We start from the raw sequence: 20953 nt of genomic DNA, 5'->3' as shown, positions 1-20953 counted from the left end.
TTACATGCATGCAGAAATAAAAACAAGCACAGTATGTTAGCAATCAACACATTTCTTATATACATATTCAAATGTGTAGTAAAAGCCAATTTACTTCTTTTATGATATTTGCTCATTCTCAGCTCTACATGTATTTCTGGTAGTCTGAACAACATAGATATCTGTTTATCTACTATCTGAATATGCCAGCAAAATCATATGACTTTAGATGCAATCATTTTGTTACCTCGTATTTAGGTAGGTTCGGTGATGTTGATATTTTTGCCTTAAATTCATTTTTTCCCCCTCTGTGGAGTTAATGGATTTATTTTGTGAAAATAGCTGATTGTTATTAAATAAGCAAATGGACATGAAATATTGAATCATAGAAAATTATTATTTGAGTATTTATTAAGTATTTATTATACAAAAAAATATTTTACCACTGAATACTGTGGCAAGATATTGGCAAGATAAGATATTTCAGATAAAAAAGGTAAAACAATTTAATTAATAATAATAATAATAATAATAAAGAATTAATAAAAAAGACTGAATTTAAAGTATGTGAATCAATAAAAAAAATGGTACACACACACACAGCCTATATATATATATATTTGTTTATTTAAACATTTAACTATATTCTATCGAACAACTATAGAAAGATAGCTACCAGTGAAGCCTGACCCTGAGGAAACATCTTCAAATGTATCTTAAAACTGACTGAAGGGGAGCAGGAGTATATGTCTTCTCTTGCCTGAATCTTTTGAGCTCAGCAAGTGGATATCTATAAACCTTTTATGTTCATACTTTATCAGATGGAAGACATCCTGGATGTGGATTCCCTAAAGCATAAGGCATACCAATCCTTGTAATGCTCCAAACCATAGAGTAAGGCAAAAAATGCAGACGACATCAGCACTAAAGAAGCTGTCAGTGTGGTCACAACAATGAGGAGCCAAAAGATTTATACCTACTGTATCTCCAAATGAATCAGCACTAAATGGTAGATTAAGTCTATAATTAAGAGTTCAGAAGAATGTGTAATTTGAGATTCATTGTGAAGATCTGTTTTAATTAGATCGATCAATTTGGCAGGCACCCACAAGTCCCACTCTCATGCGAAAAGCGGCCCCTTGAAAGTCATATATATCCAAACTTCACCATCAAACGCCACAGACAGACAACCCTCCTGTCTGTAGGATCGGGTAGATAATTTCATTTTTCATCTGTCTTTTTGAAGAACTGTGCACCAAGCAGAATTTCACAGTGTATAATTATACATAATGGGTCATTAACAGTTGTAATTCCAACCTTGTTTTAGGAATAAAGGCAAAAAATAGATTCCCTCTTTGCTGAGAGATGATTGGCTTGTTTCAGGATCTGCTAAGTATATATAGCAGCCTTGTTCAGTAGTTATGCATTCAACTTTAAACTTCAAGAAGCCAACCAGTTGTCTTTGTGATTTTCCAAAAAAAGGTAAGCTCTTACCATTTCTGGAGAGTTTTAACTCATGGATATGTTACACTCTTAAAAATTGAGGTTTGGAAAGTTATGATGATTTTGAAGCAATGCCATAAAAGAACCGTTCTGGGTCCCCCGAAGAACCTTTGACAGGACAGTTCTTAAAAGAACCATTTTTTCTTAATATAAAGAACATTTTTAATAATCTGTTTTTCATTATAAATAACTTTTTGTAGAATGGAAAGGTTCCATTGATGTTAAAGGTTCTCCATGGAACCATGAATACCAATAAAGAACCATTATTTTTAAGAATGTACTGACAGTATTTAATGTTTCTACACCAATAAGTTTTGCTTGTTTTTCTTTTTGGATCATAAGAGCAAATATGAAAGCTCTGGCGTTCTTGATGTGTATGCTGGGCTCCTCACTAGCTGCCCCTGTAAGTCCTTATTTCTCAGTTCAAGACAGCATAACAAAGTCTAAGTAAGTCTATTTTTGACATATTCCTCTTGCTTTGCACATTTTAGGCCCCTGACAGTGAAAGCAATGAGGTAAGACCTCTGTGAGTCAATGACAATGGATGTTAATGTAAGGCTTAAAAATGTGCATAATGCTTGTTGTCTTTTCTCTCCTGCAGCAGGCAATTATTGGTCATGCTAACACAGCTCTGCAGTTGATGGAACTCTACAGAATGTTAGGACATCTGCAGCAACAGGTCAGTTCAATGGCGCTAAAGACATAGGCCTGCAATAGAGGCATTTAACCCTCATGTACTGTTCAAAAACAGGTGACTTCCTGTATGGTCCGGGTCAAATTGACCCGTATTGGATTCAATGTAATTCCACAAAAATGATGACATATAAAAATACATACAATCAAGTACAATCAATACACTTTTAATATCAGTACTTTTCACACATTTCAAAGAATGAATATCTGAATTTATGATTTATAAAAATGTTTTTAACCACTATTTTTGACTGCCATTCCCCCAGACCTGTGAGATGTTTGCGATTGCACATTTTTTAACGATAATATCTTGGTCTAAACTTAAAGTAATCTTGACAAATTATATATAATTTGAAAGGTTTTGGACTCTAGTTTTCATATTTGGTGACTGTTTTTCAAAGAAATGACAGAGCAATAGATAAATAGCGATAGATTCTCCATTTGTGATATAGTTCCAAACACACTTTTATTCTATATGTATGTTTTTATGTGTTTTAGAGATAGAATTCAAATCAAATATTAAAGTTACTGCCCAAACTATTTCTGAATAGGATGTCTACTTCATAAATATTTTAAAAAGTATGGAAATATATAGTTCAGAACACTCAAACAATAAATGGAAATCAAGAGTCCCTGTATATCACCTAGTGGAAAAGTTTGGTACTGCATCCAGAAAATCGTACTTAAAAGTTCATTTTTTGAGATATCAACCTAAAATTTGCCACAAAACTTATTCAGATGATTGGCTTTGATTTTCTTGAAGATTTGGTGGTAAACATATTTTGTAAAATTGCTATTTTAAATAAAATATAAAAACATATATTTTTATATTTTACATTTTCATACATTTAAACTTCTATAACTTTTTATAAATTTACTTTTATAACTGTTTTTTTTTTTTTTTTTTTTACTTCTACAATAACCTGTGATGTTTCACCTTTAAAAATACACCAATCTGAAGTCTGTGCTCTGAAGTATTCAAGTTTTATAACAATTTTAGCCGGAAAAGTCATTTTTATGTCTATGCTCAAAAACTGTGACTTACAGTTAAAAGGCTAAACAGTTTTGTTTTCACAAACTTTGAAATTAAAAAGTTGTTAAACTCATCAAGACACTGACACTAGGAGGCACTTCAGGACTAGAGTTGAGGAGGTCTTAAATACAACAAAGGATTTTTTTGTTATTTTGTGTGTATTTCAGTTGCTTTTGAATGGATGCCTGTGTGGGTCAAATTGACCCACGAACATCGCTAACGTATAATTTGATTTCTGTATGTACATTTCACAACACATCAGTGTGTTGAAACTGTGTATGCATGTTCATGACCCTAAACGAGAAAAAGTAACAAAACTTCAAGAAAAACAACATGAGTTAAATAGTATTTCAGATAGATTGAAAAAAGAAATGATAGCTCATTTTTACCACTTTGGCTGACAAAATATTTTTTCTGTATTGAAATGAGTGGGGAAAAGCTACTTGGATTGTAAAAAAACTAAAATAACAAAATATAACCAAGCAATGTTATTATTTTGGGTCTGTAGAGTTGCCTTAGAGCATTAAAATAGGCGGGTCAAATTGCCCCGGGAACAGTATGAACGTAACAATTTTTTTTTTTGCACATGTCAAAACACATCAGCGTGTTGAAACTTTGCGTGCATGTTCATGACCCTAAATGAGAAAAAGTCACAAAATTTCAAGAAAAACAACATATAGATAGATAACAGATAGATTAAAAAAATAAATGATAGCTCATTTTTACCACTTTGGCAGACAAAATATTTTTTCTGTATTGAAATGAGTGGGGAAAAGCTACTTTTTTTTGCTTCATAGGATTGTAAAAAACTAAAATAACAAAATATAACCAAGAAATGTTATTATTTTGGGTCCGTAGAGTTGCCTAGAACAGTAAGAGCATAACACATTTTTTTTTGGACATGTCAAAACACATCAGCGTGTTGAAACTTCGCATGCATGTTCATGACCCTAAATGAGGAAAAGTCACCAAATTTCAAGAAAAAGAAAACATAAGTTAACTGATATTTCTGACAAAATCTATTATTTCTGATCAAATCTAAATGGTTCAAATTGACCCGGAACAGTACATGAAAATTATAACATAATGTAATCAATGTTTTTGCAGGGTTTTGGTGCTGTTCATACTGGTGCTCAACTGCCTGTATGTTAAAAATTTTACCACTTCATGTCATTTGAAGACTGAAATAATACTCAGAAATAATCAGTTTCATGGAACTGATGACATTTTGTGTTCCTCACAGGCAGCACCTGTAGTGCCTGCAGCACCTGCAGCACCCGCAGCACCCGCACCTGTTAACGTAATCCCCTCTCATTCTATCAAAAGCATATATCAAATAACATTTTTGAAATTTTGAGGAGAAACGATAACCTTTTTAAAACATTTTTGAAAAAAAAAAAAATGTCTTTTTACAGGCTCAGCCTCAAGTTTCACCTCAAGCACCACAGCAGGTAAGCATCATGCTATTGCTATTTTGGGTCAATGTCAGTCATGGCAGGTTATACCATGTAATGATGTACCACAGCAGGTTAGCACCATGCTATTGCTATTTTAGGTCAAGAGTCAGTCATGGCTTGTTCAGAGATGGACAGTAACGAAGTAAATTTACTTGAGTATTGTACTTAAGTACACTTTTTGAGTATCTGTACTTTACTTGAGTATTATTTTTTCTGGAAACTTGCGACTTTAACTTCACTACATTTGAAAGACAAATATCGTACTTTTTCCTCAACTACATTTATATCAAGGTCCCCAAGTAGAAAGTCGTTATATGTCGCAATTTTACAGTGTATGCAGGGCTCTCAAGTTATAGCGAAAGTTTGGAGTGAGATTAGGGGAGGGGCCACACAAAGGGGAGGGGCAAGTCAAAGGGGAGGAGCAACTCAAATATTTGCAGCACCCAAGTTTTTGCTAGCAGTTCAATTTAACCTATTGTTCATAATTGACCAGCACAAATAGAAGTTATAACATTTGGTAAATCTGATGAAAGACAAATTCATTCTAATAAAATAAAAAGATTTATGTATTTAAAAATACAAATGTATCAAAAATAAAAATAAATTTTGCCTCAGACGAGCCAACTGAACAGCAGTACTCAATGTACATACTGTACACATATACATTACAGTACTTACCCTGAGCATGTATGTCAAACTGTGTGTGTGTGTGTGTGAGAGAGAGAGAGAGAGAGAGAACACATTTCAGCTTATGTTTCTTTTTTCTGTTGTAAATGTTTATTGCACATTTTGATGCCTGATGACAGGTTAGAGGACTCCCACATAAAGCACTGTCATGATAATAGCGTTCCATCCAGAGCCAAACTGTTTCTAGTTTTGGTTTTGTTCAAACCCACCATGGAAAACACACTGCATCTGAATTTGAATTTGGGGAAGCCTCAGTGCTTTATATGGGAGCCCCCTACCCCTGCCATCAAGATGTGCAACAAACACAACAGAAAAAATAAAATTATAAGCTGAAATGTGTTCTCTCTCTCTCACACACACACACACACACACACAGAGAGAGAGAGCTTGACATACATGTTCAGGACAAGTTCTGTAATGCTACTGTGTGTGTACAGTATACATTGAGCACTGCTGTTCAGTTGGCATGTTTGGGGCCAAATTTCTTTGTATTTTTAATCCTTTTTTAAATATGTAAAACAATTTATTTTATTTGGATGAATTTGTCTGTCTTTTATCAGATTCACCAACTGTTATAACATCTCTAGTACTTTCCTTTCAGGAAGCCAAAGCTAAGTTAAAGCTTCTGGTTGCAAAGCAGTTGGAGAGTTTTTTTTGTTTGTTTTGTTTTTTTTGACTGCATCAGTAATACTTTAGCGCGAATTTGGCTATACCCAACATCAGCTCTCCTCTCACTATCTTTTCACAGGCAAGTGATTTCGTAGAGGAATCTTAAAAGCGAAAAAATAAACGAAGGGGTTACCGACAGCATTCATCGGATCTTTCTCTTCCAACTTACACTCCATGTGCGCGCGCATCCATGTTGCTTAGTAACGAACCCGCTTGCGGCAGAATCGCGTAATTTAAACGGAAACTACAACATCCTAATTTCTGATTGGCTGGTAGGTGGCATTTAACTCTATAGCTACAGAGTCGAGAGAGCTATCAACTCGGCAGAAAACTTACCTCAGTATTCCCTCATCTATTAATTGTATAGTAATTGTAGCGGGTCAAGTTATCCCTTCTCAGCGTGAGAAATACAAGGTGTGGCGTGAGAGCGTGTGAACTGGTTGAAATGCGTGAGTCTCACTCCGATTGCGTGAGACTTGAGAGCCCTGTGTATGCATTTTCAGATTCACTGAACCCTTTTTCCCCCCTGCGAAAATCCGGCCTGCGATCTGCCAGGACCTTCCTGTGTTGCCAAGTCTTACAGTATTTCTAAACCTGCAGTTTTCCGCCTAGCTTTGAATTGACATTTGTCTGATTTTTTTTTTTACGCAAATCTGGCAGCCTCGGGATCTTCCCCACTAAACTAATGTGAACGTCCGCGCTACTTGCATGGTAAAAGGTGTGCATATTTGCAGTGGTGCATAATGTTTGCTTTGTTTGCCTAAAATGAACCATATCTTAGACTTCAATATCTCTTTGAAAAAGAACTTTGTAACTTTTAAACAAGTATTAAAATGAGTTCAATGTAGTTGTAGGAGTGTTAAATAAAAAAATAAAGATGATTATCTTCATTTAGTTGTTCCATTTCTATAGGTTTGGTAACATAAAAGCTCCAAAGATAATACAAGCTAATCAGTGTATTCAGTAGGTTGCATTAGTGGCATAAGGTATTGTAAGTATACAACAATGCGACAATAAAACAATGCATTTACTTTTTACTTTTGATACTTAAGTACTTTTAAAAACATGTACTTCCGTACTTTTACTTAAGTAAAAATCTGTCTTTACAACTTTCACTTGTAGTGGAGTAGTATTTGACCAGTGGTATCTGTACTTTCACTTAAGTAAGGAAGTTGTGTACTTTGTCCGCCTCTGGGCTTGTTATACCATGTTGTAGGCCTACCACAGCAGATTAGCAGCATGTTATCACTATTTCGAGTCAATTTCTTTTAATGATTTCTGTTTCTGTACAAAAGGTTCTTTATAGTGGAAAAAAGTTCTTCAGACTACAATATTGAATGACACTAAGAAAAAATGGTTCTTTTAAGAAAGGTTCTTTGGAGAACCCAAAATGGTTTTTCTTTGCATTGCTACAAACATTTATTTTTAACAGTGTACTTGAGATTGGAAATACTGTAAGTACAGTATGTCGCCTTGACACTGATCTTTTTTTAATATATTTTTTTCAGGGCTTTTTTTTCAACCCCGCTCTTTTCGCACCCACAGGAGATGGATCAGATGAGGAAGGAACAGTAGGTTATTTCATCTTATCAAAATTGTAGCACACATTTTTAAACATTATGCATTTTACGAATTCCGTCCCATTTTTCTATTTACCATAGCCACAGTTTCGTGGGTTTTACCCTCCCTACGGCTACCAGCCTGCCCAGCCAGCTGCTCCATTGAACTCAGATGAGGCCGAAGGGGCAGAAGAAGCAGAAGGTGCAGAAGCAGCAGAAGCAGCCGAGGCTGGAGCTGAACCTGAACCTGCTGGAACTGCTGCAACTGTTGATGCTACTGCCATAATCGAGATCGCACCGGTGGATGTTGCCGTAGAGGTTCCTGCTGAACCTGTCATTGCTGCTGTTGTTCCGTCTCTCATCCCTGAGGTACCAGCAGTCGCTGTGGAAATCGACACCACTTTGGTGGGGCCTGATGCTGCTGCTGGTGTAGAACAGGTGTTGGTGGCTGATGCTCCTGATGCTGCTCTGCCAGTGCAGTGAGAGAGCTGATCACAAGCCTCGCCCCAAGATCCTATCAGTCACATTGCTGGCATTAAGACCACACGTCTATGGTCTGAACATTATAGTACAGGGACTTGGCTAGACAGAGGGGGTGTCTAACTGGCTTGCTGGAACAAAGTGTGGCACATTCCTGTTGTGTTGTGTGTGAAAATGTTTCCTGGCAGATGAAAATTTTTATTAACCTCATTGTAAGAATTGAGCCGATACTGCTGCAGACAGCTTTACTTGTTAAATTTCTTCTCTTTCAGTTTCTTAAAATAAAATGTCTTTTGTCTTACTGCAGTTAAAGTCCTCTTTAATCAACTGAAATGTAACACTTTGGAGATAATAAAAATGGACAAAACATAGTTTTGTGTGAAGAAACCAGTCACTAAAAGCACACACACACGCACTTGGGTTTCCGTGTTTTATTGGGACATTCCATAGATGTAATGGATTTATACTGCACAAACTGTATTTTCTATCCTGTACCCCTAAACCTAAACCTACCCTTTATAGGAAACTTTGTGCATTTTTTGATTTTCAAAAAACTTAATTCTATATGATTTATAAGCTTGTTACCTCATGGGGACCAAAAAAATTCCCCACAAGGACAATTTTGGATATTGACATCTTTGTGGGGACAACACAAACAAGGCTCTGTGCAATTAAATAGATTTTTAACATCTGAAATACAACATTGGAAAAAATAAAAATGACAAAAAATAATTTTGTGTGAAGAAACCAATCACCACCACACTCTCAGAAATAAAGGTACAAAAGCTGTCACTGGGCGCTACCTTTTCAAAAGGCACATGTTTGTACCTAAAGGGTCCATTTTGGTACCTTAAAGGTACATATTAGTACTTAAAGTGTACATATTTGAACCTAATAGGTACAAAAGTGTACCGTTTGAAAAGGTACCGCCCCAGTGACAACTTTTGTACCTTTATTTCTGAGAGTGCACAAAATAGTAGTATATATATATATATATATATATATATATATATATATATATATATACATACATATACACATATTAAAAACAACAACTATACTACTACTGCCAATTTAATATATAGAGAAATTATATATAGAGAAATAGATATGCAGTTTTTGTTTGATTGTACATTTTACATATAGGCTATTATGTAGTTTATATATGTTTATGCCATGGTCTGTCTGAATACTCGATTCTGATTGGCTGGTAGGTGTTGATTAAATTCGTTGAACCACACAGGTAGTTCCAGGTCAGTTTAATCACGTACTATATTAATGCGCTTCCTATAAACATTGGTAACCATAGTAACATACAGATAGAGTTGAATAGTAATACAGACAAATATTGCAGCGCAAATATTATTAACATCTTTAATATGTGAATGCTGGGAAATGACCATGGCATAAACGGGATAATCAACGGCTAGCTGTGCATTAAACGATTTAAATGCACTTCGCGGAGGCAACCACCCTCCACTGCGGGCGGTTTCTTCGCCTCCACGTTGTGCATTCAAATCGTTTAATGCACAGCTAGCCGTTGATTATCCCTTACATATATATATATATATACACATACACATAGTGGGGCAAAAAAGTATTTAGTCAGCCACCAATTGTGCAAGTTCTCCCACTTAATGATGAGAGAGGCCTGTAATTTTCATCATAAGTATACCTCAACTATGAGAGACAAAATGAGAAAAAAAAAAAAAAATCCAGAAAATCACATTGCAGGATTTTTAAAGAATTAATTGGTAAATTCCTCGGTAAAATAAGTATTTGGTCACCTACAAACAAGCAAGATTTCTGGCTCTCACAGACCTGTAACTTCTTCTTTAAGAGGCTCCTCTGTCCTCCACTCGTTACCTGTATTAATGGCATCTGTTTGAACTCGTTATCAGTATAAAAGACACCTGTCCACAACCTCAAACAGTCCAACTCCAAACTCCACCATGACCAAGACCAAAGAGCTGACAAAGGACACCAGAAACAAAATTGTAGACCTGCATAAGCTGGGAAGACTGAATCTGCAATAGGTAAGCAGCTTGGTGTGAAGAAATCAACTGTGGGAGCAATTATTAGAAAATGGAAGACATACAAGACCACTGATAATCTCCCTCGATCTGGGGCTCCACGCAAGATCTCACCCGTGGGGTCAAAATGATCACAAGAACTGTGAGCAAAAATCCCAGAACCACACGGGGACCTAGTGAATGACCTGCAGAGAGCTGGGACCAAAGTAACAAAGGCTACCATCAGTAACACACTGCGCCAGGGACTCAAATCCTGCAGTGCCAGATGTGTCCCCTGCTTAAGCCAGTACATGTCCGGGCCCGTCTGAAGTTTGCTAGAGAGCATTTGGATGATCCAGAAGAGGATTGGGAGAATCAGATGAAACCAAAATAGAACTTTTTGGTAAAAACTCAACTTGTCGTGTTTGGAGGAGAAAGAATGCTGAGTTGCATCCAAAGATCACCATACCTACTGTGAAGCATGGGGTGGAAACATCATGCTTTGGGGCTGTTTTTCTGCAAAGGGACCAGGACGACTGATCCGTGTAAACGAAAGAATGAATGGGGCCATGTATCGTGAGATTTTGAGTGAAAACCTCCTTCCATCAGCAAGGGCATTGAAGATGAAACGTGGCTGGGTCTTTCAGCATGACAATGATCCCAAACACACCGCCCGGGCAACGAAGGAGTGGCTTCGTAAGAAGCATTTCAAGGTCCTGGAGTGGCCTAGCCAGTCTCCAGATCTCAACCCCATCGAAAATCTTTGGAGGGAGTTGAAAGTCCGTGTTGCCCAGCGACAGCCCCAAAACATTACTGCTCTAGAGGAGATCTGCATGGAGGAATGGGCCAAAATACCAGCAACAGTGTGTGAAGACTTACAGAAAACGTTTGACCTCTGTCATTGCCAACAAAGGGTATATAACAAAGTATTGAGAAGAAATTTTGTTCTTGACCAAATACTTATTTTCCACCATAATTTGCAAATAAATTCTTTAAAAATCCTACAATGTGATTTTCTGGATTTTTTTTTTTTTTTCTCATTTTGTCTCTCATAGTTGAGGTATACCTATGATGAAAATTACAGGCCTCTCTCATCTTTTTAAGTGGGAGAACTTGCACAATTGGTGGCTGACTAAATACTTTTTTGCCCCACTGTGTATATATATAAATATCTCTCTACATATATAAAATGAAAATGTAAAAACAAAACAAAAAAATGTATCCAACAAAACAGGCCAAATATTTCTCTAGAAGGCTTGTAATAAAGCTGTGAGTGGCTGTGAAAGTAAGGCTGGCAGGCTTGTTTTAATAGGATAAAGCAGATCTGTGCAAGAGTGCTGACTGGGCAGATGTTACTACATGAGGTAAATCTCTCACTCTATAGTCTAGCAAGCGCATGCACATAAATTACACCATTATAATGTTGCGACAGCATAAGTACAATTAAATTACAGTTAAATAAATACCACAAACAAATGTGGTCATTCGCATATGCCTTACTTGAGGCACTTTGGTGAAATCATTTAAACATGAACCTAAAATTAGTTCTGAGTATGGAACAATTATAAAATCAACAGGTTGCTAAAATTCTTAATGTAATTGTATAAATGACGGGCCTCACCATTACTTTGAACTTTTGTTGGAGGGAGTATAAATTATGTACCATTCAAGAAGGCAGGGAGGAGGCTTTGTCTTTGTCACTCTAGTCTCTCATTAATCTCCAAATCCTTCTCAGGGTCATGCAAGTCTGGGATATCATTACAGAGCACAACAGAACAAATGAACCGCAAGCGTACTCCTTTGAAAACACTCGCTGTAATTTGACTGTATCTTTCATTTCACCAGAAAGGTCTGTAATTCTAAGGGGCTCTGTGGATCTTCTGATCAAGAGAGAATGGGACAGGATTTAGGTTAAAGCAAAACAGTTGGTGAGTTCATGGCAGTTTTCATCTTCTTAGAGTAACATTTTTTTCCATTTTAGATTTCCCCCCTGTGACTTTTAACAAATGGGAACATATGTAAATTACAAATCACTGCTTCAGCCAGTTGCTTTAGGGGAAAAGGAATCATGACTGTTGTACCTGCATCAGGAGGTATTGCAATCCCACCCCAAATGTCTCCGATAATGGAGGTGGACACAGAGGAGGACAGTGAAGAACCAATTCCAGCTCCAAGTGCAGGACGTGTATTTAACATCAACAACAGCAACAACAATGAAGAGTAATCAAAGATCATTAAATATAATATAATAAATGCTACATATATATATATATATATATATATATATGTGGCAATGTATAATATAGTGACAATGGTGTATTTTGCTCTCTGTAGGGAAGACAAGAAGAAAAAGAAAAAGGAGAAAAAAGAAAAGAAGGAGAAGAAAGAGTGAGTAGCAAACTAAGTGTTTCTTAACTGAGATAGTTTGGATATAAATAATGTTTATATATTTTGCTGTCTTATCCTAAAGGAAAAAAGAAAAGAAAGAGAAGAAAGAAAAAACAGAGAAGAAACAAAAGGATGAAAAAGAAAAAGAAAATGAGAAAGAAAAGGAAAAAGAAAAAGAAAAAGAAAAGGAAAAAGAGAAGGAAAAGGAAAAGGAGAAGGAAAAAGAAAAAGAAAAAGAAAAAAAGGAGGGGTTGGTATCAGACATTTTATCTGTCATTTCTACTCTGTGATTTTCCAAAGTTCAAAGTAATCACCATTGATTATTGCTCATGTCAACTTCATTTTCTCAAGGCCTAAGGAGGTGTTTGTGATTAACCCAGCGGGACTCCTGTACTATCAATGGCTGCTTATAATCACAATTCCTGTCATGTACAATTGGACAGGTATAATTGCAAGGTAATAATTAAATGTTAATGTTTACTAAGATCAGGATACCAGGAGATGAGAGAAGAATACAAATAGAAGACAAGTCAAGTCTCCTTTTTATTAACCTCTGAAGTGTGCTTCCTTACGTCTCCGTTAGTCATTCACATTCTCTAATAAATATGAAGAAGGCCATATATTTGGTTACATGTACATTTTGGAAGCTTGATAAATAGGTGTAATGCTTTTGTAACATGTCTCTTTGCATAGAGCCTGCTTTGAGGAGCTGCAGCACAATTATCTCCTGATATGGTTCCTCCTGGACTACACCTCCGACCTGCTTTATTTGGCTGACATGGCCTTCAGAGCACGAACAGGTTGATCTAACATCAGTCAGATGTCTCTCTTTAATGAAGCGACACAAAGTTTAGTGACCGATTTGTGTCATGTTTTCATGCCACCTTTCTTTAACTAGGTTACCTGGAACAGGGCTTACTAATCAAAGACGAAAAGCTCCTTCTTCAGCGGTATAAAGGCAGTCTCCAGTTCCGCATCGATGTCATCTCAATGCTACCCACGGACATCTTCTACTTCGTTTTAGGATTAGACTACCCAGAGATCCGCATAAACAAGTTGCTCCGCCTGAACCGCATGTTTGAGTTCTTCACAATCTCAGAAACCATGACCAACTACCCCAACATCTTCCGAATCTGCACTTTGATCATGTACATCATCATCATCATCCACTGGAACGCATGCCTCTTCTTCTCCTTCTCCAAGTCCATTGGGTTTGGATCAGATCCATGGGTGTATCCCTCTCTCACCGAAGACGAGTTTGGAGAGCTGATGCGAAAATATTCCTTCAGCCTCTACTGGTCCACTCTTACCCTCACCACCATCGGAGAGACGCCGTCTCCAGAGCTAGACTCTGAATTCCTCTTTCATGTGGTTGACTTCTTGGTGGGTGTCTTGATCTTTGCCACCATTGTGGGTAACATTGCTACAATGATCTCAAATATGAACGCAGCCCAGGCTCAGTTCCAAGCCAGGATCGATAACATCAAGCAGTACATGCATGCGCGGCATGTTAGCAAGGATCTTGAGATACGCGTCATCAAGTGGTTTGACTACCTGTGGACTAACAAGAAAGCACAAGATGAACGAGAGGTTCTGAGGTACCTGCCAGACAAGTTACGGGCGGAGATAGGCATGAAGGTGCACTTAGATACCCTCAAGAAGGTGCGCATATTTGCCGACTGTGAAGCAGGGCTGCTGATCGAGTTGGTGTTGAAGCTTCGCCCTCAAGTCTTCAGTCCCGGTGACTACATCTGTCGCAAGGGCGATATTGGCCGGGAGATGTACATCATAAAGGATGGTAAACTCGCTGTTGTGGCTGATGATGGTGTCACTCAATTTGTTGTCCTTGGCGATGGAAGCTACTTTGGAGAAATCAGCATTCTAAACATCAAGGGCAGCAAGGCTGGCAACCGTAGAACGGCCAATATCCGAAGCATAGGATACTCAGACCTCTTCTGCTTGTCCAAAGATGATCTGATGGAGGCTTTGACGGAATATCCAGACGCTAAGGCCATGCTGGAGGAAAAAGGGAGACAGATCCTGCTGAAGGATGGTTTGTTGGAGCTGGACCCTGCGAAACTGAAGCCGGATGAGAGGGACTTGGAGGACCGTGTAAACCGAGTATACAACACAATGCAAATCATGCAGACCAAGGTGAAGAAGCTGCTGGCCGACCAGGAGGAAACGCAAAAGGATATCAAACGGCGGATTGCTCAGATAGAGCGCTTTGCTGGAGAGGTGGTGGAGGATGAGGATGAAGAGGAGGAGATGGAAAAGAAGGAAGAAACAGAAGAGCAAAAGAAAGAGGAAGAGCCAGAGAAAGAGAAGTTAGAAGAAGACAAGGAAAAGACGGATGAAAAAGAGGAGGAAGCAACCGAAGAGGAAAAGAAAGATGAGGAGCCATAGGATAAGACATTATGAGACTGTTTCATAATAAAAGAGAGAATAAAATATAAATACTAAATGCAATCAAATTAAAAACAAAAACTTGTTTTTAATTCTTGTCCTTAGTAACACTACTCTGAATTGGTTGATTCACTACATGCAAAATGTCTTGTGCAGCCAATAAATTCTTGTCAAGGCAACAACAGATTTCTTGTCCGGCAAATGATCAATTAGCAATACCAATTTAATTTGTCTTTCTTTTGAACATATATTTCTATATGATTGTTACATAAAGCAAACTCTAAAAAACGAGAGACAATACCTGCAAACATGAGCTCTGTACTTTTCATTTTAAAGAAGCTTAAATCCTGATGAGAGAAAAGCAGCATGCCTATAACACTATCTGCATCATTTATTCATGTGGCAGTGCAACTAGTTATAGTTTTTTGTTTTTTAAGAAAATCACATTACCAAGTAATCATTACTTAGTAATGTGCTTGATGGGCACAAGGGTGCAGCAGAGGACCAAAGATTAATGACCCTTTCCTCTTCAAAACCTGAAAATGATAGAATAAATACATGAAATCAAGTCATTCCTTTTCATGGAATCACTACCTTTAAAGATATTTTCTTTTATTGTTAGATAAACCAAAAAAAAAAAAAAAAAAAAAATTTAAATACATTTTCTACCACGGACAAATGACCAAATCACTGAATAAAAGAGTCACCTGCCTAATGAGACCTCTTTAGAAGACCCAAATAAGCATCACACATTATGGACAGTTACTTGCAAATGTGAACTATGTAATCTCTTCACCGCTAGCATCATTAAATGCAATTGCAAAACCAATTATTGTTTTCATACAGTTTTCCCAAGCAATATTGCTCAATCAAGCGTCAATACAAAGGGGATCTGCAAATAAAAATATGATTAAAATAACTTATTTAAAACACTAAGGTAAAGAGAAACTGTTATGACGTGAAGGGGAGGGGAATGAGGGTGTTTTGACAAAAAAGACTTCTGCATAGGATGCAGCTGAGTAGATCCCCTGTTTCACCTTGTTCATGACTTCCACATGATGCTTCCTCCATAATGGCATACCTTGATCGGCTTCCAATTCACAAGAACAAACAATGAAGAATTAACTGAGTATTTAGAAGCAGCTTGTGAAGGATCCTATTTGTTGCTTTAATAGAGAAATGTACATGCATCTAAAAATACATTCAACATTTTTAACCTCAGCTGGATTCTCAGAACATTCTCAGACAGTTTTAGTGAGTGCATTAAAATCTGCATTATTAGTTAAAGGGCAGGTACATTTAAGTAGTTTTGTAAAAATCCAAAGATTTGAAAAGGCTGACTTTTTGACATTTGTACAGAACTGCTTTTATCCATGACATGTTTCTTCCTGTGGCTTCCTTCAATTTTCCTTTGCCTGCATTATTGATAATGCAATTGCAGTTTTACAGGTATGCATCAGCTGTCAGTTTTCAATTTTGTAAAATTTGAGGTACTTTAAATGATTGGAGACATATTTGTACCAATGTTTCATTTCCAAGAAGCCTTCGATTTAGTCAGGGCTGATTAGGGGTCCTGTGGATACCAGCTCATATGTGGAGTGGTCGCAATGTGTATGTCTCAATATTATCTCTTCTTTCATTTTGAACCTTCCCACCTGTTCTCTCCACCGGCATTTGCTGTCACATGTGGACACTTATTGTATTTTCTCAGAGAGGTGATGAGAAAAGGGAAGTAAGCTGAAAAAAAGGAAATGAAAGAACAGTGGAAGTATGTCTCCCATGGGAAAGCAAGATAAAAAAGGAAGCTATTGCCTGTGATGTCAGCCATGAAAAGGGTACTCCACCGTTTCGTCTCTCGAGCAGCAGGAGCGAAACGTTTAATTAATTAGACTGCGTCTGTGACTTTTAGAGGCAAATCAAAAAGGACCATATGACTTTCCTTCAAGGAGAAATTACTTACTGAATTAACTTGTTTACTCAAGTGTTGGGAATATGAACATGCTGGTACAACTTTTGTTATTTAAATCGAAGCTAGATTGGAACATGCATGAATGAATGTGCGATTTACAGAAAGAAGTCGTCATGGTGCAGTCAAAATCATTGAGACAGAACAATCTGATAGATTGGTTTGTACATTCAGCAACATCTACACTATTGTCATTTTACCTCACGTTAAACAAGAACTGGTGGTCAATCAAGCTATTTAATTATCCCATTTGGCCCCTCATCGCAGGGACAATCAGAAGCCCACTGCATCTGTGAGAGCACAGGAGGCTTTTTCTAATTTAACTTAACTTGCTGGGCGAAATTTCTTACACAAAAGAAATGGTGCTGCAACAAGGGTCCATCAGGAGGGAACACTGTGTCTCACAAAGTATTGTCATCAAACGTTCTGATCTGAGCAGTAAATGGAAGTCACACAGGCAGCTCACACCAGGGTGTTTTGGAGTCTGGTGGTAGAACGATACACCACAGCATGTAGGCACCTGCATTTTGGTCTTACAAGCTGGTACTTCCTGTTGTTCCCTATTCATTTCTTAGAATGGTTCAGCATTTACCTGTCCCTTTCTATTAGTGTATGCAACTGACCAGTTAGCCGCTGTGCTATTGTTTCTCCTAAACAATTTACTTCACGATAATAGCATTTGTAGTTGACCGGAGCAGTAGCAGACAAGAAAGGTGACCTATTGGGAAAATGACATCCTGTGACGGTAGCACTCAGGGCCAGTCTGTGGGTCTCTGGAGAACTGGGTGAGGTCATTAAAATAGGCCTGATGAATAAAAATCATCACAAAATAAAATCATACATAGAACCACTGCAACACAATGAGTGGCCTCTTTTCTTTTTGAAAAAAAAAAAAAATTAAAAAAACCTTATAATCTTACATACTGAAAAAAATATGGAATAGGATTTACTTTAAATAAATTTTCACTGAAAAAGTATACTTGTACATTCCACAAATAATTACAATTAACACGTTGAATTAAACATGAAATTCTGTTTCTAAATGTACTCCAATAATCTGTGTTTTAGTTAAACATTTTTTATATTATATTAATGTTTATTTTGATCAACTGGGGCAGAATTATAAAAACTTTTCATGAAAGTATTCTATCATTAAACATTTGTTACAATAATGTGGAAAAGAATCATGCATAAATAAAACCACATCAGTTAAACTGAGCCTACATGTACAAAGACAACACTTAACATATTTAAAACGTTTAAAAAAACAAGAAATATGAGTAACACCTTATTTTAGGTCAACAACTAGTTTATTAGCATGCATATTACTTCAATATTAGCCATTTATTAGTAGCCTACTAATTAAGCACATATTAATGCCTTATTCTATATCCCTAATCCTACCCAATACCTAAACTTAACAACTATCTTACTAACTATTATTAATAAACAGCAAATTAGGAATTTATTGAGGGAAACAGTGACTAAGTGTTCCCTATTCTAAAGTGTAACTGAAATATGAAATAATAGTAAATAATTAAGAAAATACATTTTTGTAATAACTATAAACAAGATTCTTCCAGAAAAGCTTGTTTGGTTAAATTAATTACTCATATTTCCCCTTGACTTTGCATCTCGTTGAGAGAGTCTGAGTTCGTTCCCCATATTGTTCTTGAAAAATCTGAAAATGCAAATGTTTCTGAAAATGCAAAAATGCTTTAAATATTAAACAGCAAACACTGGGAAGACAAAGCATGCTTTAAATAGCTCAGACGAATATTCTCATGTTTTTGTTTTTGTTGAGTATGAGCGTTTTTGAGCAAGGAGTGGAATTTGTGAATAATGATATTTTGCATGGTGATAGAGGGATGAATAAATTATGCAGATTACTGTGTTACTTTTATTGTTTAACGGTTTACAGCTTTTACGTCGTCGTTCTCTTTAATGCCTTTTTCATTCGTAAGCGCTACTGAGGTTTGTGTGCTAGATTTTGAAGTCCATTTGTGCTTGTCCATGAATTCTCCATACTCTGAAGGTGAGTAGCACATCAAATTGTGGCCAGCCTACACTGACTGTTGATTTATTATACAACAGATTAAGTTTTAGCTTCCAGAGTAGATGGAGTGTCCTCACTTCCGAGTTGGGATCTATTTGGTTTGAATGAGCGCTAGGGGCTCCCCTGGGAAGTCTAAGCAATTGCCTGCATCGCCTATAGGCTCTTATAGCACTTGAAAGCCTGTATTATAGGTCAACGTGCTGCCATTGTTTATATATGGAGACTGCATGGCGGTACTTGAATTTATACACCTTTTATTGAAACAGTGACTGCAATAGCTGAATTCACCACTTAAAACTAGTCCAAGTATTGTATGGTGGAAAAGTAATTTTGTGCCATTCTCCATAAATTGACCCCTTTCCTGTCAGAAACGTTTCCTCCACTTGGTCACAAGTGATTACTTGCATTTACGTCTGAATATGTAGATATTGAAACTGGATATCTGGGATATTGAAGCCAGTGATTTAAATCACAACCAACAGACTACCGCAAAATCATCTTTAGCAATGTGAGAAGAAAAGATCACTTATCATCATGCGCAGACATGGGATTTGAAGTAATTTTATTCCATTGTTTTAGATCTTGTTTAATTTCTTCTACATTTAAAAGTCTGCTAATTGAAATTGAAAAGCTGTTTGTCTGATACTTTCGTGCACCACCTAAGCTCTTTGACGCTGATTTCTCTTAATAAACAGCACACTGTGCTGTGTGATCTCATCTTAATTTTCATAATTGCCTGCAATTGTAAATCTCCCTCGATGCTCGAACACGTGCCAGTTCCATAAGCATGATAAGAAAACCCATGATGTAATTTTAATTAGTCTATTCAACAGCAGAGCCACTCTTGCTGTCGAATTCCTGCATGGTTATTATTGTGGTATGCTAAATTAAGCATCAGCCCACTTACTTTCTTATCAGGACTCAGTGACATTTGCATCACTGTCATGCCTTTTTCCAGAGCCTGTGACGTAACCTTCATCGGTCAGAATGCCAAGACCTTGCCAGACCAATAAGCCTCTTCAAGGATTCAGATCTGAACAGAAAGGGAAGCTAAGGAACATTTGACGTTGAAAAGAGAATGAGACATTTTTAGTATGCGATGCAAATGAAGCATTGACCCCCATGGGTTTCTGGGACGTGCAGGTGATGTGGAGCATTTAGTGATTGCTCATCAATGCGTTAGTAGTGGAGAAGCTCAAGGTTTCTGAAATGAATAAACAATTGAATGACTGCATCCTGATTCTGCTACTTTAGTGGCTTCTGCAATTCTTTGTGTAAGTCCTCAGAGGAATCTTCCCTCTTAAGCATTGAGTGACAACCATGAAATCTCAGTGATGCCAATGTCACTTGCATTTAGTTGAGCGTTTCTGAGAAGATGTGTATGAAGTTCTGGCAATGTGTTCTGCTGAGGCCTTTGTGCCTTGAGGTCGACATGGAAATGATGGATGAGGAAGACAATGTGAGATGAGAGAAGCACAGTTACAGTGTAGCACTTCAGTATGTGAAGTACTTCAGGGTAGGTACTTTCTCTATGACTTGGAATATGTATCGCTTTCTTTTGTAATTTGTCAAATGTTTATGAAAGCATTTCAGCTGGAATGGGACTTGGCTTAAAAAGCTTTTTTAAAAGCATAGTGATGGACAAGACTTGGTTTATAACCTACCTGCACTTTTATTTTTGCAGGATATAAATCTGCTGTGAAGGAAAATGTGGCAGCTGGTTTCATATAAAATCGCTCAGCCCTGTCTGAAGCGCGTCATTTCCTTCGCTACAGGACATCGCTGACAATGTACATAAGATAACAAGACTTAACTTCAACTTCTAAAATGTTACCTTAGACAGTATTAAATCTTGCGACCTGACCGAGGGACAGGATTTGAGAAGACATAAGCAATTCTTTCCCATTTCCTTTTAAATTATTCTTTGACTTCCTTTTACCAGTTAAGCTGGCACAACAAGAAATGTGCTTCCTTTAAACCACATGAACCTGTGTGATCTTGCATAAATCATAGACAACAGCATGGAGCCCATTCAGAAAGATTTGTTTGGATGGAAATGAAACAA

The 20953-nt window shown here is 37.1% G+C and overlaps 2 protein-coding genes across 2 annotated transcripts; both read left to right on the top strand.

Annotated features, from left to right (window-relative positions):
* Positions 1-1831: 1831 nt before the first annotated feature.
* On the top strand, positions 1832-8362 carry enam (enamelin). Its single transcript, XM_058786912.1, has 8 exons — positions 1832-1885; positions 1974-1997; positions 2084-2161; positions 4316-4355; positions 4474-4508; positions 4624-4659; positions 7530-7592; positions 7683-8362. The coding sequence occupies exons 1-8, from the start codon at positions 1832-1834 to the stop codon at positions 8061-8063; spliced, it is 711 nt and encodes a 236-aa protein (XP_058642895.1). The 3' UTR covers positions 8064-8362.
* Positions 8363-10588: 2226 nt separating this feature from the next.
* On the top strand, positions 10589-14947 carry cnga1a (cyclic nucleotide gated channel subunit alpha 1a). Its single transcript, XM_058778736.1, has 6 exons — positions 10589-10801; positions 12253-12292; positions 12543-12710; positions 12812-12916; positions 13154-13260; positions 13359-14947. Exons 1-6 carry the CDS (start codon positions 10630-10632, stop codon positions 14864-14866), a joined length of 2100 nt encoding a protein of 699 aa, XP_058634719.1. The 5' UTR covers positions 10589-10629; the 3' UTR covers positions 14867-14947.
* The last annotated feature ends 6006 nt before the right edge of the window (positions 14948-20953 follow it).

This window comes from Onychostoma macrolepis, chromosome 01 (genome assembly GCF_012432095.1).
Source record: "Onychostoma macrolepis isolate SWU-2019 chromosome 01, ASM1243209v1, whole genome shotgun sequence".
In the NCBI taxonomy this organism is placed as follows: domain Eukaryota; kingdom Metazoa; phylum Chordata; class Actinopteri; order Cypriniformes; family Cyprinidae; genus Onychostoma; species Onychostoma macrolepis.
The sequence above is the reverse complement of the archived record's forward strand: the minus strand, read 5'-3'. Positions and strand labels throughout refer to the sequence as shown.

Excerpts from the sequence above, each read along its gene's own strand:
- enam (XM_058786912.1), top strand. The coding sequence starts at position 1,832 with ATGAAAGCTCTGGCGTTCTTGATGTGTATGCTGGGCTCCTCACTAGCT. Across the intron at positions 4,356-4,473 it reads TGGTGCTCAACTGCCTGTAT|CACCTGCAGCACCCGCAGCA; the intron begins GTTAAAAATTTT and ends TAGTGCCTGCAG. Across the intron at positions 4,509-4,623 it reads CAGCACCCGCACCTGTTAAC|GCTCAGCCTCAAGTTTCACC; the intron begins GTAATCCCCTCT and ends GTCTTTTTACAG.
- cnga1a (XM_058778736.1), top strand. The coding sequence starts at position 10,630 with ATGAATGGGGCCATGTATCGTGAGATTTTGAGTGAAAACCTCCTTCCA. Across the intron at positions 12,293-12,542 it reads AACAGCAACAACAATGAAGA|GAAAAAAGAAAAGAAAGAGA; the intron begins GTAATCAAAGAT and ends CTTATCCTAAAG. Across the intron at positions 12,917-13,153 it reads TGGACAGGTATAATTGCAAG|AGCCTGCTTTGAGGAGCTGC; the intron begins GTAATAATTAAA and ends CTCTTTGCATAG.